This window comes from Cyanistes caeruleus, chromosome 4 (assembly GCF_971803275.1).
Source record: "Cyanistes caeruleus chromosome 4, bCyaCae1.hap1.1, whole genome shotgun sequence".
NCBI lineage: Eukaryota > Metazoa > Chordata > Aves > Passeriformes > Paridae > Cyanistes > Cyanistes caeruleus.
Genome location: NC_141704.1, coordinates 3,709,310 through 3,726,814, shown reverse-complemented (window position 1 = coordinate 3,726,814; position 17,505 = coordinate 3,709,310). Strand labels below are relative to the sequence as shown.

At 40.9% G+C, this 17,505-nt stretch overlaps 1 protein-coding gene and 1 long non-coding RNA gene across 2 annotated transcripts in view; one reads left to right on the top strand and one right to left on the bottom strand.

Annotated features, from left to right (window-relative positions):
- Nucleotides 1–17,505, bottom strand: part of LOC111923147 (uncharacterized) — a 32,148-nt gene that overhangs the window by 11,387 nt on the left and 3,256 nt on the right. The gene's annotated exons all lie outside the window — the stretch shown is intronic.
- LOC111923146 (interleukin-2 receptor subunit alpha-like) lies at nucleotides 1,062–14,873 on the top strand. Its single transcript, XM_023918793.2, has 8 exons — nucleotides 1,062–1,120; nucleotides 3,073–3,127; nucleotides 9,708–9,893; nucleotides 10,112–10,234; nucleotides 10,532–10,759; nucleotides 12,494–12,547; nucleotides 13,435–13,507; nucleotides 14,786–14,873. The coding sequence occupies exons 2-7, from the start codon at nucleotides 3,094–3,096 to the stop codon at nucleotides 13,485–13,487; spliced, it is 678 nt and encodes a 225-aa protein (XP_023774561.2). The 5' UTR covers nucleotides 1,062–1,120; nucleotides 3,073–3,093; the 3' UTR covers nucleotides 13,488–13,507; nucleotides 14,786–14,873.

Below are 17,505 nucleotides of genomic sequence, written 5' to 3'. Positions count from 1 at the left end.
AAAGGGAGCTTTATCAGGAAAAAGGTGGCAAACTGATAGATGCAGCCATAGCAGCAGTTAAAAATATATCACATCTATTCCTTAGCTTGCCTGTTCAGAAGATTTAATTCTTTGAGGATTTATAAAGGAGAAATAAATGCCCAGCATGTATTAATCATGATAGAATACCACAGATAGTTTAAATATGTTTTTTTTTTTTTCTGTAGTCTATCCTAATGAATTCTCTAGTTACTAAAAGGAAATCATTTCTGTGGAAATGGCTGAAGAAAAACTACATAAAGTGTGATACTTCCTTAGTAATTTCCAGTTTTCCACTGGCACTTGGAAGAATTTCACTGAAGCATGTCACACCCAGACAATTTGGGAACAAGGGAAACCTTTTCCAAACCTGCCAGCCTCACCCTCATTTGTGTTTTTTTTTTTAATCAAGCTGTCCATCCTTCAGAAGCTCAGCTGTGATTCAGAGAAACTGCACACATGCTTCCATCAAAATCAAATGCAGCGTGGCTTTATCATCACTAACAGAAGACCTCTGAAAAGCCAAAAGGATAAGCCATGGAACCTTTTTTTCTGCAGGTAGAGCCCACAGATGTTGCCTGAGATCCATTGTCACACACCAGACATCTATTCCACAGCCATGGTCCCTCTCTGATACCTGTCCAGCCACAGATTTGGGGCTGAGTGCCTGAACAAACCTATTAAAGTTTCCCCCCTTCTACTGAACTCAGCTGTAGTGAAATGTGAAAGGGCTCTGGAGCCAGGAGCTCTGATGTGTCAAACCACTTCCTACACACGATGGCACGCTCCGCCACAGCGAGCATCGAGTTTGGTTTCCTGGATAACAGACTAATACCTGAACAGAAAGCAGCCTTTGTTCTTTCCCGTGGAGCCAGCAAAACGATGATTTGCTGACCAAAGCCCTCCCTGCACACGTGGGTGATGTTCCCAGACAGCCTCATCAGGCAGTAATCAGCTCCTTGGCTTGGTTGGCAACAGCTCATCACTTCTGAGAAACTTCACCATCCTCAGAGGTGTGGAGAAAAGATGTGGACAAGTCCCATGGAGCTCAAGTGGCTTTGGATGTGGGTCTTGTTTGGATTCATCAAGGGGAAGAAGACAGGTAAAAGACTCTTTTTGCCTTTTGGGGAGGGAAAATATGATTTGGGTTTTTTGGTGGCTGTTAGAGGGTGTTCACAACATCATGACTCCTTTCAGCAAAGGAAAGATGTTAAGGAGCTTAAGGAATTTATTATTCTAAGGAAATGAGAGAAATGGGTTCTGTGCCCACAAACTGTCAACTGCAGAAAATCCAGAGCTTTAGAGGATATTTTTTGTCTGACTAATATATGTATCCTCCAACCCATCATTGGAACAGTGGGCAGATCAAAGCACCCTGAGGCAGCCCTCTGTATTTCCTTTTTCCATTTTCCTTGTAACTTCAGGAAACAAAAATAGACACTAAAATGGCAGTACCTCTGTAGGTAAAATTGGTGGCAATGCTATTAGTTAAAAGGTACCATACAAATTTGCTATGGGTACTATAGATATGAAATATTTTTTCAGCCATGCCTCTCAATCAGCAGTGCCTATAAACTATGAATGGAGACAGCTAATCCAATTCAGCATAATTTTACACATTTAAAAATGGTGACACTGCTTAGATTTGGCTTATTTATCGTGACAAGTGTGTGCATTGAGAAATGGTCTGGTGATGCATTAGTGTATTTAAATTTAAATTTCTTTGTTCAAAGGCAGGGAAAAAAAATCTTCCCTTCTCAAAGCTCCAAAAATGTGCTGTTTCCTTCTGTGTCTGATGATGATGTCCAGGCTGAGAGGTATGAACAGACACAGCCTAAGGCAGGCTCTCAGATATGCTGCTACTGTAGCTGCTGATGGCTCATCTTTAGCAGGGCTGGGAATTTTCCTTGGGGCTGGCTATGTCAAGGGAAGAGTGTGTTGCTGATGACTGAACTCATTAATGCAGGAAAGACCTTCACAAATGTTGAAGCCCCAGGTGATTTTATTCTCATTATTTTGCCAGTAAATGCTGCACCTTCTCCTTCATGGAGCGTTTTCACTGCCAGATGAGGTGCCAGAGCCCACGGGAAGTGCTTGGTGCTGCGTGCAGGAGCAGCACCATGAGATGCTCAGAGGGATGACATACCACAGATGTGTCAGTGGGATCAGTTCTGGGATGAGTCAGGTCCCCCAGATCACACTTTCTGTATTACTCTGCCTGGAACATGTTGTGAAATTTCTTGCTGGCAGGTCTCGTTTATCAGAAACCTTTCTGTTCTTTTGGAAAAAAATCGAGGCGTGTCAGAGCAGTTGCATTTTATGCTATTTGATGTAATTTTATTCACCACTGAATGAATAAATGCACAGCATTGCATTCTCCACTGTATCACTAAGCTCTTCTTTCCTCAGCTTCCTGTGCTTATTTTCAGTGTTTTTCTCAATGTTTAAACATAATATTTATATATATATTTGTAATTTCTCCCTGCAAATAATATGTTAAGGTAGAAACACCACCTTTTACCTATTTAGGGGTTTTTATCACAGAGGCACTTAAGGCATTGTAGCTGTAAGTTCTGTTGGTTTTAATTCCTTAGGGAATTAAACAAGGAGACCTGGGAATAGACATAAGCAAAGCAAAGGAAAAGGGGCTGGGTCGAACTGGTCAAAAATCAAACAGGCCTCAGCACATACAGTGCTTTTTTTATTATTTTGCCTCAGTATCTTCAGCTTGTCCCAGCACTGCAACTTCAGTTTTGTAAATAGATCCATCCCTAGATGGTGTTTGTCAAAATGCACTGTCAGGAATAAATGTAATTAGAGGGAAAAGGAAATTAAAAGTATTTTTTATACAGAACAATTTCACTGATAGATCTCAAAATGCTTTGAGAAGGCAAAGCCCTGGGGGACTGGGGAAGCTAAGGCATGGGATGATCATTTATTTAATAACACTTAAACTGCACCTTAGTGCTAAAAAGAAGAGAAATGCTAAAAAGAAGAGAAATGCTGGTTTTCCTATGGAGAGTATCACATTTATCTCCTTTACTCTCACAGCAGGAGTGCCTAGAAGCTGCAGACATGGGTGAAACCTGGAGGGAGGGTCAAGCACAAGGTAAAAGCTGGTCTGTGCTCTACAACCTTTCCATCTTGCTGTCCATGGTACAGGGATACACTCAATAGATTTGCAAGTTAAACCTGGAAAGGATTAGAACTCACCAAAGAAAGAAATTGGTTCAAGTGAATTTCATTCACACAAGATGGGTACCAGATCTCAGTCATTTAAATGAGAGGAATTTCTTTCCATTATAATTGCATATTAGTGCTGGCTCCCATGGATTTGAAATGCAATGCAGAATACATTAAAGTTGTCAAACACAGCCGAGTGATTCTTTTAAGGTCAACTGGAGAGCAAATAACTTTGCAAACTTTTTGGCTATCATGGCTTTCAGCAACAAAGGGCTCAATATACAGGTACAATTAAAAAAAACGTTTAAAAAGTGTTTCAAAAGTGTGATCCTACTGAGAAAAAGCAGATATTATGACAGAGATCCTGCAGTACCTGCTTCTTCAGCTTGAGAAATTGTTTCCCCACTTCATCAGAGGCAAGATGTTATCCCCTTTCTCCTTTTATTGCAGAAAAAAGTCCACTCTATCTATTTCTAGAAAGCCACTGTTTCTGACTTGGCTCATTTCTGCCTTCAGAGTATTTTTATTTTGGTCTCTCTACCTCCTCAATGTTCAACTCTGTCTGCCCTGTTTTCCCCTGTTGCATAAATGCTGTCTTCAAAGCTCAGATTCTGGATATTTTCTATGCATGGATTCCATTCCCTGACCTTGGTCCTGAATTCTGGAACTACGTATTTCACTGAGTCCTTGCTCCATCTCTTCCAATGCTTCCTCAAAATCCACATTTCCAAAGTCCTTCCATGACTTTTCTCACTTGATTCCCTGTTCCTCAGCCCTGCCAGGGGAGCAGCACTTGGTCATCTGCTGATTTTTCTTGATGTTCTTGATTTGTAAAGTGTGACCCCACACATAATGTGGAACCCACACTCTCTATGTGGAAAAATACTTCATACATCAGAAAAATCATTACTAGGTGCAGAAAATTTCCATCTCACTCTTGACATCACCAGGGCAAAGCTCCATGACCATACTAAGTCCCTAAGTCAGGTGAGATGAATCCTTAGGGCATATTTGAAATAAAAAAATTTCCTCACCAGACCTTTTTTTTTTTCTTACTCTCCCAAGATTGGGACACACACTTGACAGACCATTCAATTATTCTCAGAGAGGATATTCTCTACTGCCCTTTCAGCCCAATAAAAGGCAAGGCTGAGAAAGTTCCAGACAAAGGAAAGAATCTGTATTTCTGCTGCTGTTTAAAAAGACAATTTTTTGTTTCCTTGTAGATCAAAGACATGTTCTAGTGAGGTTGTCTATTGAAGCAAAATTGTCACACACCAAAACAAGGCTTTCATGTATGATATTCTCAAAACTTGGCTCTGTGTTCTGCTACAAAACCATGTGCCGTGGTTGCATTTAGAGAGTCTGAGCACTGTGGCTTTACCACAGAACTAAGGATGTTACAAACACCCAGAAACAAAAACAAGTGTTCCCCATTCTTTACTTAGTGCACTTTCCATGCAGCACTCTGTGCCCAGGCTGGTCTTCCTCCCTCTCCCTCTTTTCTAATGTTCCCTCTTCTGATTCCACATTTTGAGTCCAAGTCCTCAGCCCAGCCCCCCCTGCTAGGGCAGGCATGAGATCCATCAATACATCAGGTAAATCCCTCTGATTATCAATGTGAACACATAAGAGCATTCTTCCATCACTGCAGCTAATGAAAAGAAAGCAGCACCTTAAATCTTTGCTTTGGAGAAGGTAAATTAGGTGTCTGCTGTGCTCTAGAGAGGTTTTCCCAGCTGCACTTCTCACAGAAGGAGCTAAGAATGCACATTCCTGAGGCTAAATTATGCTTAACATGAGAAAGCTTAGTCCACTCTGCAACCCACTCTAGCCTTGCTGTATATGGAATTCTTTTGCATTGGATACCACTGCTTAGATCAATGGCAAACAGCTGGTCAGCAGGATTAAGCCAAGAGGTAAGAGAAGTGCATTTCTCCCAAACACAATTTTCTATGGTCCTAGAGCTCCTGACAGTTCATATTCCACTTTGTTTTACACTGTTTTTCAAACAGAGACATCTGGTACAGCAAACTCAGCAGGGACTGAACTTCCAGATCCTTAGAATAGCTCAGTCTTCTTCTCCACTGCTGGGAATATTCAAAACTACCTCCATCCCCCTAAGACTGGTCTCTCCTCCATTGCTGTTTGTATTAAAACTTGTGCCATTTTGGTAATTTTATCTGCACTGTATTTCTGGTTGTTACACTGCAGATTCACTACTACTCAATTATTTTTTAAAATAATCTCTCTATAATCTAAGGTACAGCTAACTATAATCTCACAGGCAGATTACAATAAATTTTGGGTCTGTGCCCCAACCCCACATCCGTGATCTATTCCCATCTCACAATTTCACATAAGCAATGAATTACATGAATGGGGAAAAGAAACCTGCAGAGCTGAGGCTTGCTTGTTAAAGGATCCTTTGGGAATAAGTTTTAAAGTTAGAAAAATTTAATTACCCTTTCAGTCCTGTTGTCAGCATCAATTCCTTCGCTTTGCCTGTTCAGTTTCATCTTCATGAGACTGGATCATTTAGAGCCCAGTTTCACACAGCACATAAATCCCCAGGCTGATTTAGCTTTTCAGGCACAGCTGGGGAAATATCTTCATTTTGGCCTAGTTTGATTTGTTGGTGTCTCTGGGGAGAGGTGCTCTTCATCCCTGAACTGGGCAGCTGTGTGCAGTGCCTGGTTTCTTCCACTGCTTCTGCCCAAAACGTCAGAACATCCAGTTTCCTACCAATCCCATCCTACTGCCTTTTTAGTAAGGGGAAAATCGTCCTGGTTTTGCACTTTGCTGCTTTAACTTGACATCAGAATAATGTCAGAGCTGGTGACACACAGCCACGTGACAGAGGAAGTTCTGAGTTTAGGTTATTGTGGCATGATTCACTGTGTTTTACCTAGCACTAAAAATACCTGTTACGAATTTTCCCCGCTCACTTCTTGTGGACTAAAGGACTAAAGCCTCATCTATCACTGCTCTGCCAGCTCAGACATGGAATAGGAACAGGCAGGAGGGTTTCATGCAGCCTGGTACTGCCAGCTCACCAACCGAGAGCAGTTTTGTGGTTGGGTGAGTAACATACTTGGGTGGGAAACATGAGGAAAGAAACCTGAAAGAACTGATGTTGATCTAGATGCTGGGTTTCTGTCCCTCCAGTATCTCCTGTGTGATATCTGGCAGCTCCTGTGGAAATCCCAAATGCCCTGAGACATCTCAAATGGCATCAGACACCCCAGCTCACATCTATTTGTTGGCTCAGATGACAAGGCTTGCAGATCTCAAAAAGCTTTTCAGACTTAATTTAGGGAGCACTCCAGCAGAACCAATAAGTCCTTTTTAATTTTTGTGTTTCATGGCTGTCTATTGTCTCAATACACAAGTCTCCTAATTCCAAGGGTTTGTCTCCATCCACTCCATCATAATAATGGAAATCACCTCCAGAATTTCTACAAATGCTGTAGACACCAAAAATCCATTAATATGGGGAGAAACAGAAATTCCCATCTGCCTTAGGAGAGCTAAATGTTCTCATAATTCTGTAACTGACAGAAGGACTAAATCCCTATGAGCACAATTATACCAGCTTCTCTGTTTGACCTATTTACTACATCTAAGTGCAGATAAATGCACTCACAGGACACTTTTGGGGTGTGGGAAGTGAGAATAATTGGTAGGGCTGATGAATTTTGTGAATGAAGGAAAGGGAACAGTGGACATCAGCATAGAAAGAGAAGGAAATAGTGGCACACACTTTGTCATGGGGACGAAAAATTGGAATATGTGCAAAGAGAAAATTAGGAGGCAAACAGAACATCAAGACATCTTAAGGTAATGTGAGGGCAGTATTTCAAACCAGTAATAGCAGAAGTGCAACCCTGGAGCAGCTGTGGAGGGGTGCAGAATCCAGGGAAAGCTGGGCTGGGCAAAACTAGGTCTCTACAGGCTGTGAGGCAGGTAATGCCCAGATGTGCTGGCCTTTTAAAAGATTGATATTCTCATATCACACAAACTCAAACAAGTTGATTGGCTAATTACCAGCAAGGTGCAAAACAGAAAAAAAAACCAAAAAATAAAATTAATCTTCCTTAAAAATTAATCTTCCTTAAAAATGTAAAAAGTCATAAATCTAGTGAAGGGAAAGATCTATCCTGCCATTCCCTACTCCCTGGATTCATCCAATCCCTCGGCTTTTTTACCACTCACACAGCAAAGATGTTGATTCTTTTAGGGGCAAACCATGCAGTTTCCTTGGGCACAAAGATGGAATGAAGTTTTGGGCATGATTCACTCCAGAGGTCAGTATGGTCCAGACCTCACCAGGTCTGCATCCTTTCTGCAGTCTTCCCAAACTATTCCAGGAGGTGCCATGACACAAAGTGGAAGAAAGACGTGAAGGTGCTGGAACAGGTCCAGAGAAGGGCATTAGATTTGGGGAAGGGTCTGGAGCACAGGTGTGATGAGAAGAGGCTGTGGGATCTGAGGGAGCTCTGCCTGGAGAAAAGGAGGTTCAGGGAGGACCTTTCTACTCTCTACAGCTGCCTGGCAGGAGGGTGCATGGGTTACATGCCCAGTGCCTACTTCTTCTAGAAGGAGGAGTAAAAACTGCATAAAGAGAAACACTTCTGAAGGTACATAAGATATGCTGACACAATTAAAAGTAATCATGGCATAGGATATTTTGTAATATACGTATTCATTCACAGCTCCTCCCAGTGTGAGGACTGGTACAATAAACCCAAAAGCTGATGACTTTGATATCAAACACATTGGTGAAGAGTTCTAGTATGGGAGAAGACAGTGTTTTAAAATGTTATGATGGTTCTGAAAGAGAAGGTTCTTGAAAATGGGAGCAAAGTATTTCATGTGCCAATGAAGCATTTAAAAGACAAAGGGATGCAGGCACGAGGTCACAATGAGACCTGGGAAATTAATCTTCCAAAATTCTTTCTGGATCAGAGAAAGGAATATGGCTGTAAAGGTCAAAGAAGATACTGCAGTTATTTAGATGTGAGAAGACAAGAATTTGAGCAATGTGGATGAAATTAAAAGGGTGGATCTAAGGAAGGTTGTGTGAGATCCTGCTGCAATGTGGATGTTCACCATCTCCCAAGTGCATCATTTCTGCACAATCCCTGTCTGATGTGTGCAAGTTCAGAAGAACCCAACATTTGATCATCAATTAATAGAATGATTGCCCTTTATGATAGTAGGTTAAATGTTGTGGGTTTTCTTAAGAAGATACTAATGAGTTGTAGGTTTGAGTGCCTTGTGCTAAGATTCAGATCTGCAATCTGCTTCAAAGAGGCTTTTGAAGTCTTGAGGGAAACAAGCTTTTAGCTTTCAGGGAAAGTGAGAGTACATGATCTCAACTTGCTGCTGATCTGATAACTCTTTAATTTTAATCACCCTGACAGTCTGTGGTAAACCATGTGGTTAACTATTTCGGGTGCAATCGCTTCTCTCAAAGCCACAGTCTGATGTAGTTTACAAGGCAAATGCTTTGATAACACAAAGATACAAAGGGATTAAAACAACCCTTATGCAGATTAGCTGTTAAACTGCTCACATACTTTTAGTTGTTGTCTTCTTCAACCTTTGTGACTTTTACTAAACAGCAAGACAATGTAAAGTGAGATGGGTAGAAAATATCAAAGTGAGGAAATGAAAGAAAAGGGCATTGCAGGGCTGGAAGTCTCTGTTGGTCTTTCAAGGAGAAGGCACTTTGGAAGTCAAGGGCAGACACCAAATGATGAACAGTTATCAGAGACTTGAGGGCCTTTTGCAGTCATTTCTGCTGGTTTTTAAGGCTGCATTAATTATAGCTGCAGAAAATGCAAGGATATGATGACTAAGAAATTTCACTCCTGGTAGCTGTTACTGTTGTGCATTAGCACAAAAGGCCACAGATTGTGCACCCAAAGATCCAGAATGCCAGCCCTGGTGCAACCAGACTATTTGATCCTTTAATTTCTCATCCTTTAGGCCTTAAAAAATCATTAAGTAGTGCCTTTATCAACCTCTGGATGCCCAGCTCAGCTTGAGCAGGCTTTTCAAATGCACTGAAATGATTTAACTTAATTCATTCCAGCTGACTGAGAAATATATTTAGACGTGATTTGCTGATGACACAACACTTCATGTCCTTGTTTTGGGACAAGTTATATTTAGATTTGCAACCTTATTTCACAGTAAGCTGCTCTTTGGTGTCCTCAGACAGAACTGAGAGTCTACACCCATTCCCAAAGTTTGCTTGGAGCTGATTGCAACTTTTAATTGCTTACTTTTGCCTATTGCACCTCACTCCATAGACTCCATGCACACTCTGGTGTGGGTAGCTGCTCTCCAAAACGATTGTGTACAGCTTCATTAAGAAAATGTTGATAGTGTTTCATGTTGTCCATCTGCTGGACATGTCTAGTATTGAGAACGAGGATGCCCTTGATGCATAAAGTAAAATGCCAGGCTGTCCTGATTCTCGGGCTTTCCATTTGCAGGTATTTGCCCACGTCTTCCAAGGCCTGAATTTGCTGATGTTATTGCTGAAATGTATCCACCACAGACCAAACTGTATTATGAGTGTGACCCTGGCTATGACAGAGAAGCTGGTGCATACCTAGGAATTCAGTGTAAGAGTGAACAGCAGGGTGCTGTTTGGGAATACCAACTATTTAAATGCTTTGGTGAGTGAGTGTTGTTTTTTTTCCTGTACATAGAGGTGTTTCTCCAATGTGTTACTTGGTATAAAATAAATCTGAGCATTAACAAAAGATCTTTTGTGCTTATTTTTCTAAGTTAGAATTTGAAACAGTTCTATCCAACTTGTAAAAGCTTGGGTGCTCTGGCACTTTGTTCCAATATTTGTCCTGCTGTAAACTCAACAAATGTAACTTCTCCACAGATGAGAAAAATTTGTTGTCAGTGGCTCCCACGATGGAGTTAGAACTTACACAGAAGCCAGAAAGAGAACCAAGGAGCCCTGCAGCCCAGAAGCAACAAGACCTTTCAGAGTCCAAACAAAAAGGTAAATAAGAGCTCATTTAATACTGTAATGCTTCTCCTGCTGATTTTCATGGAAGTAGTGTAAAAATGGTGAATAATTTTCAATTATTTCACAGATGGAAAGAAATTATTTCTGTAATATCTTGGCTGAATAATGGATATGGTGTAAGCAAATGAGTGTTTTGTACCCTAACAAAGAATTAGAAAGGGTTAGTATATCCTGCTTGTCTATATTTTCTAAGAACACAAGATTTTCAGGAACAGAAGCAGTATATAAAATCTGTCTGCTTTAACCTTGTGCTGCCTTGTGCTCCCACAGATTTCTGTGGTCCTCCCAAGACTGTTCCACATGCCTCCATAACTCTGCCCCAAAAGCATTACGTGGGACAAGTCTTACATTTCAAATGCCAGACAGGTTATGATAAAAGACCCCCCACCTTTGGCAGCAGAACGTGCAAGGAGGTGAATGGCAAAATCATCTGGACCCCCCTTGATATGAGATGCACCAATGACAGCAACCAGTGGCCACCACAGACCATTGAGCCAGGTAAGATAGTTGTGATTGCACCACAACAATGTCCTGACCTGCTCATGTGGGGTTCGGACCCCCACAACTCTTGTGGGGAGAGTGGGAGCTTCAAAAAAGTTTACTAAAGAATCCCTGCCACTGAGAGGAAGAAAGAACTCCTTTGTGTACTTAAACACCTTCAGAGAAAGGGGTTTAAATGAAGGCAAATCCTTCCTTAGTCTCAGATTTTGTCAACAGTTTGAATTTAAGGAATCACTCTATCCTGCAAGTTCTATTGATGGCAAATCAGATGTATTTATATAAAAATTAATTGTTTATTAAGACTAATGATCAGGAGGTAACAGACAAAAGATCTTCACTACACAGTATAAAGCTAAGAGAACTACTAACAGATTATACATAACATAAAACAGTGCAATGTATCCAGATATCTATATTAAAGCCAAAAAAAGAAATAGTATTGATTAGGAGTCAAATGTAACTTACCACTGAAATGATGATAATGTACACAGACAGATTTCTTCACTTAATCCTTTGGGAAGTAACTGTGAAATAGATGTCCCTAATTACAGGAGAAACTCCACACATTTCCAGGAAAATAAACAGATTTCTGCTATGTGAAAGCTTGCTGTGGCTTTTATAGCTGTAAAATGAATGGCTGTCAGTGAGAAATTCAGCCTATTTTGTCATTCCAGCCCTTGTGACTATACCAGACCACTGCACACACTGTTCCAGCCCAGGACTTTCTCCCCTGTTTCATAGATCTGTTTCCCTGTGGTCCCTGGGAGTGCTCCCAGTACAAAAGTCACAGTTTGCTGTCTGGTCTTTTCTTTTCCATCATGATACCATTGAAGATTTCATTTGGTGCTACCAGGATAAGAGAACTTCTTGCTGTGATGGATATAACCCATCAACAAACCAGTCCTAGAAGATAATACAGGATATTGAAATTACGTATATTTAAAAAGTACAAATATTATAAAAAAATTAAATTGGGATTGTAAAAAACATGGGACTGGATCAGAAAAGAAGCCCCCTCAGCCTTTAATTCAAGAGAATTAATTTTTATTTCAGTTTCCTGCAAAATGCTCTCAAACCTCAGCAAGGTCAGATCCTTGCAAAGAGAACATCAAATATTTATTCCCCTAAGGTGTTGCCTTTGTGTTTATTATGATGTGATGTATGTAATGGGGCTGGAGCTTTCTCAGTTCAGCATTCAGCACAAAAGAAATTTATCAAATAACCACTATTACAAGATGTCTTGTTAAAAGTCTATCCATATCTCATACTGGGGCAAGTTTAGAGCTTCCTTTCCAGGATAAGAGAGAAATTAAATTAATTTCTTGTACCAGAAAAGTTTTAGTTTACATTTCTGGGCAAACAACTGGTCCTGGTTGAAACCATGTTTCCAAGTACTAGCTTGGCACCTTTGAAGTCATCATTCCAGTCTCATATGAAGTAAAGACCTTACATGGATTCCATTCCAGTTTACTTCATGCCCACCATTAACAGGTATCAGATCAGAAGAGATGTTATTATCCAGGCTGGAAAGATCTACTGATGGCCAAGAAACAAACACGGCAATTTTCAAGTGTTCTGTGCAGAGGGCAAGCTGTCAGACTCCACCCTTGGCACTGCTTTGGTGTCGGAATGAGCTGGCTCTTTGCCTCACTCTGTCCTCATCCCTGCTCTGGTGCTCTTCATCAGAAGAGCAAATTGATACAAATATCAAGAATTTCTCTCTCTCCATAGGTTTGACTCTTCTGTCCTCTTTCCCTATTACTTCAGGGACACTGCCAGTGACAGGTATGTTGTTTTATTAAAGACTTCACTCAATCACCCAGAGCACTTAGTTGGTCTTTCAGTTTGTTGTTCTATTCCAAAGAGATCCATTTCTGTTAGAAATGCTACTAAATACGCTACAAGACAAATCTATATCCATGTATTGTGTGAGAAGTCAGTAAAGACAGTATAAACAGATTGTTTAAGCACTAAAGCTTTTATAAAGAAGTTTTCAAAGATTCATAAGGAATGTAAAAGAAAACAGATCAACCAAAAGTATGTTTTTTAAATGGAGCCATTTTCAGATTCTTCTCTGAGACTTTATGTGAATTCAACAAATCAGTTCAACTGGAAAAAAGCAGGAAAAAAAGTAAATATTTAAATGCTGAGTTTTTTTCACATTTTCAAAGGAATAAAAAAAAGATGGGCAAATAGAACATTTCTTCACAGCTAAACTAGCGCATTTAGATCAGTCTGAAGATATTTTCTTCTCCCTCTTCCCCATCTTCCACTCAGACATTAGCTGATGAAATAGAAATTGTGTCTTACTGTACATATGTTCAAGACTTTGCACAAAGGCTTTTGATTCCAGCTGGAGTCTGTAGAAAACTGCGGTGCATGTTATGGTGAGAAGGAGTAATGGAGTGAGATGAAGGAAGGGAAGGAGGAGTTTTGCAAACTACTCCAGAGACCACAACATCAGTAGTCCCTGGTTATTTCACTGTGGTCATTCTCTAGTTGCCTAAGTCCCTTCTGGTTGGGTCCTGGGAGCAGTGGAGCAACATGGAAAAATTCCTACCTCAGGGCAGAGGGGCAAGATGAGAGCCTATCCCTAATCTTGCCTGTTTCTCCCCATTGGAAAAAATACAATAATTAAGATAACTCCAGGTGCTAATCATATTGATTTTCAGGTTTTACAGCTATCTGGTTTGTTCTGCTTATGATTCCCACTGCCTTTGTGTGATTCACCAAGCAGACAATAAGGTAAGTGGGACAGAATGAGGAAAATGTGAAATCAAACAAAAAAATCTGTAGAGGTGGAAGATTTATCAACTGGATCAGCCTTTCCCTATTGCATTGCTTAGATTTCTAGACCTCTTCTTTGGTTTTAAATATGACCCTGGATTGTCTGATTCAGCTATTAAATACTGGCACAAGGAAAGAAGGAATCAGAGCTTTTGAAATCAAAAAATCTCAGACCAAGTTGCCCAGAGAGGCTGTGGACTCCTCATCCCTGGAAGTATCCAAGGCCAGGCTGGATGGGGCTTGGAGGAACCTGGGATAGTGGAAGGTGTCCCTGCCCATGGCAAGGGGATGGAATGAGATGGGCTTTAAGATCCCTTCCAACCCAGATCATTCTGTGATTCTATAATTCTAAAAAGCAGTCTTTGTCCCTTTGTCTCAGTGGAACTGAGAATGGCAATTCAAATAATGGATGAGAGATTAATTCTGTGGGAAAATTAAGGTTAATTATGCAAATACATTGTTTCAGATAGATTATCAGTCTTTTTCTCTCTGGCCAAACTGTGGGAAGTCTGGGGGAGCATCTGCCACCACAACCATGTAATTCTGTTTTCTTCATCCACTGATTTCAGAGTTGCGTCATGACAACTTTGTACTTCAGATTTATTTCAGTCTGGCCTCCTCCCTGTTTCTGTTACTACACTGAGATGCACCAAGGCTGTTCCTGTTCACAGGCTCCCCAGCCTAGTTAAGCCAAGATGTCCCTATTTAACATTTGGGAATTCTTCTCCTCTCTCTTTGCTAATCCTCGTCCCTGTTTCTCTTCATGTTCCTTACTAATTACTGATACTTCTTAGCTAAATGGGGATTTTTCTTAAAAAGTGAGAAGGAATGTCCTCAGGAAATCACATCAGAAACAGATTTTTGTCAATTAATGACTGGATAATGCCATATAAAGTGTAAACAATGCTTTGAAACGTGCTTTAGTGAGGATAGTCAACCATGGTGCAGATTGCCCTGGCCATTGTAGTATTTCTGAAAATATGCTATGTGAAAAAGTGTCAAGAATGATCCACATTTTACCAGCTCTGTGGTGGAATAAAGGTGAAATAGCCAATGCCAGATGAAATAGTAACTGACAATGAAATGTAAATGAAATAGTAAATGACAATGAGAGTAACTGGGATCCTAAATTATGTCTTTGTAAAAAATACTCTGTTGTTTCTCATAGTAAATATAGAAGAAGCCATAGAAAACCTGCTTCTTCCCACCTGTAGTAAAGTCTTTTTCCTGTTGTAGGGAAGACTTCTCAGGGAATTGTGGCATTCAGATGCAAACTTGTGAAATTAATGACTTGCCACAGAAGAAACCAGAATGTACCAGTGACCCCAAGACCAGCAGTGGCAAATGAGGAGGAGGCCTGGACACTCAAATCCAACGTGTGGAGGAGGCAGAAGATGTTACAGCTTAACTCTTATGGGGACAGCATGACTTTCCACCTACAGAGTGCTGGTAGGAGGACCGCACCCCATCACTGACAGATGGGGAAGGAGCCCTGCCTAAAACTACTTCCCAAACCCACTTCTCCTCCTCCTACCATGCAGCAGATGTATTTCTAATATAACTGCAGCCCCTCCCAAGCCACCTGGAGTACATATGGACCATTCTCCCAAGCACATGAAATGGTGCCTCCATCATTTCAGCCCACACACCACCCTCCCCACAAACAGAGCAGCTTTGCTGGACACATTTGCTGATGTCCCCCTGCCTCTTCCCCACCCAGGTGGGTCAGGCACAATTTTCTCCTCAAATTGTTCCCCTTGGAAATGAAACCCCTTCACCCCCTGCATTGCAGCTGAAAATCTGACTGTACTCCTTTATGGTTCACTATATCCATGCATTCCTCATCACTCCCCTCCTCACAATTATTTTGGATTTGTGCCTTCCATGACAGTTCCTACATCATTCCTCCAGCTCAGACAAGGATGGTGCAGATCATGGCAGCTGATTAATTTGACAGCTCCTTTCGTAGCTACAGAGCATGACAGAGCCCAGTGCAGAGGCATATGAGGACAGGCTCAAGCACATATAATACTTGACATGTTCTTGTATTGTTGGGAATTTGCAAGGTCTGGATATTCTTCTGCCTCTTTTTAGCCATGCTTATCTGGGTGAGATGGGCTTCACCTGTCTGAATGTAAGTATCTGTGTCTGAGGAAGGCAGTGGGGAGGAGCAAGTCCCTTTAGAGAGCAGTTTATGTCACCCTATTGCCTAGATATATATAATAATAAATATATATAATATACAATAATATATATATTATTATTCTGTAATATATGTATGTGAATATGTATTTATTTATACACACACAGAGATATATAGTTACCTATGTATATATACAGGCCAAATGACTCAGGGTCATGACCTGTTTCTCTGGATTGACTTTAACAATGTCCAGATTCACCAGATTAACTACAAATGCTTACATGGCATATGGCAAAAGCCAAATGAGATGGATCTCTTCCTTAGAATTCAGAAGACATGAGGTAGTTTTGGCATAGTTTTCTATTTCAAGATGGAGTGTATGTGATATTGGTTTACTGGTTAGGATTACTGTTGAGTCATTCTCACTCTATAGCCTTGATGTTTATATTTCCCATGGCTTATTTTATTCCTGTTGGAACAGGACTTATTTGTATTACATATCTTATCACATGAACCCTCAGTAAGTTCATGGATAACATCAGGTATGCTGGGAATATTGATCTGCTGGAAGGCAGGTTTTCTCTCTCTGGGGTACACACTGAGATATCTGTGGGTGTTCAGCCTGGAGAACAGATGACTCCAGGAAGACCTTGGAGCCACTTCCAGTGCTGAAAGGTGCTCCAGCAGAGCTGAAGAAGTACTTTGGACATGAGCATGAAGTGACAGGAAAAAGGGGACTGGCTTCCCACTGCCAGAAGGCAGGGTTAGATTAAATATTAGGGATACATTCTTAACTGTGAGGGTGATGAGGCACAGGCTGCCCAGAGAGGCTGTGGCTGCCCCATCCTGGAAGTGTCCTAGGCCAGGTTGGACAGGGCTTGGAGCATCCTGGAATAGTGGAAGGTGTCCATGCCCATGGCAGGGGGTTGGAACTGGATGATCTTTCATGTCCCTTCCAACTCAAACCATTCCATAGTTCAACGAAGTCCCAGGGAGTGGGACTCATGAGTTGTTTTTCCCCATTTCCCATAGTAGTAGAGCAGCTTAAAACAAATTTTCTGCAGCTGTTAAAAGAAAACAATGTGATATGTTCACCTGGAATATCTGCATGTGTATTCACAAGAGCTGGCTTATACATTCCCAAACTATGGGGTCAATAGCTCAAATGTTCTGCCTTCTTCACCTGTGCTCTCTGATAATCACAATCTGTGTGATACTCTTAAACTTCTGTTTTCTAGAGACTTCTCATGCTTGAAACTGGAAGATGCTTAGCAGCCAAACCTTCTCCTCATTCATTTTTTTCTTTTATTTTTTTCCCATAAAAATCAAGATAAAAACACTTGCTTTTAAATCTTTTTACATATCTAAGATTCAGAATTTACCTAGACACAAAGTGTGGGTAGTCATAGTCATTAAATTCCACCTGCATATAAACCAGCATGAGATGGACAGAGATATATCACTGCTCCTAGCATTTACTCTCTGAAGGATGGAGGCAGTGCAACCTGTTTACTTCCAGCTCAGAAACACTGGTTCAGCCTTCTTGAGATTGCGGGTTTTTCTATCATATTTATATCACACAATTTCATTTGCTTTAGGCTTTGAATATTTTGTGAAGGTACTGGGGAAAAATGTAACTTAATATGAAAAGAAAAACAAAAGGATGCAAACTTGCACTCCCAAGGTACAGTGCCACTGTTGAATAGTGTTGGCATTTTCTGGACTTCTTCAGTGTTTGATGTAAAACCCCTCAAACCCATCGGCACAGCAGAACCATCCATCCAGCACTTGACACAGATCAGGCTGATCTTGA

What these genes read in the sequence shown, in the direction of transcription:
- LOC111923146 (XM_023918793.2), top strand. Translation starts at nt 3,094, where the DNA reads ATGGGTGAAACCTGGAGGGAGGGTCAAGCACAAG. An exon ending in CCAACTATTTAAATGCTTTG is followed by an intron (nt 9,894 to 10,111) that starts GTGAGTGAGTGT and finishes ACTTCTCCACAG; the next exon opens with ATGAGAAAAATTTGTTGTCA. An exon ending in AGGGACACTGCCAGTGACAG is followed by an intron (nt 12,548 to 13,434) that starts GTATGTTGTTTT and finishes ATTGATTTTCAG; the next exon opens with GTTTTACAGCTATCTGGTTT.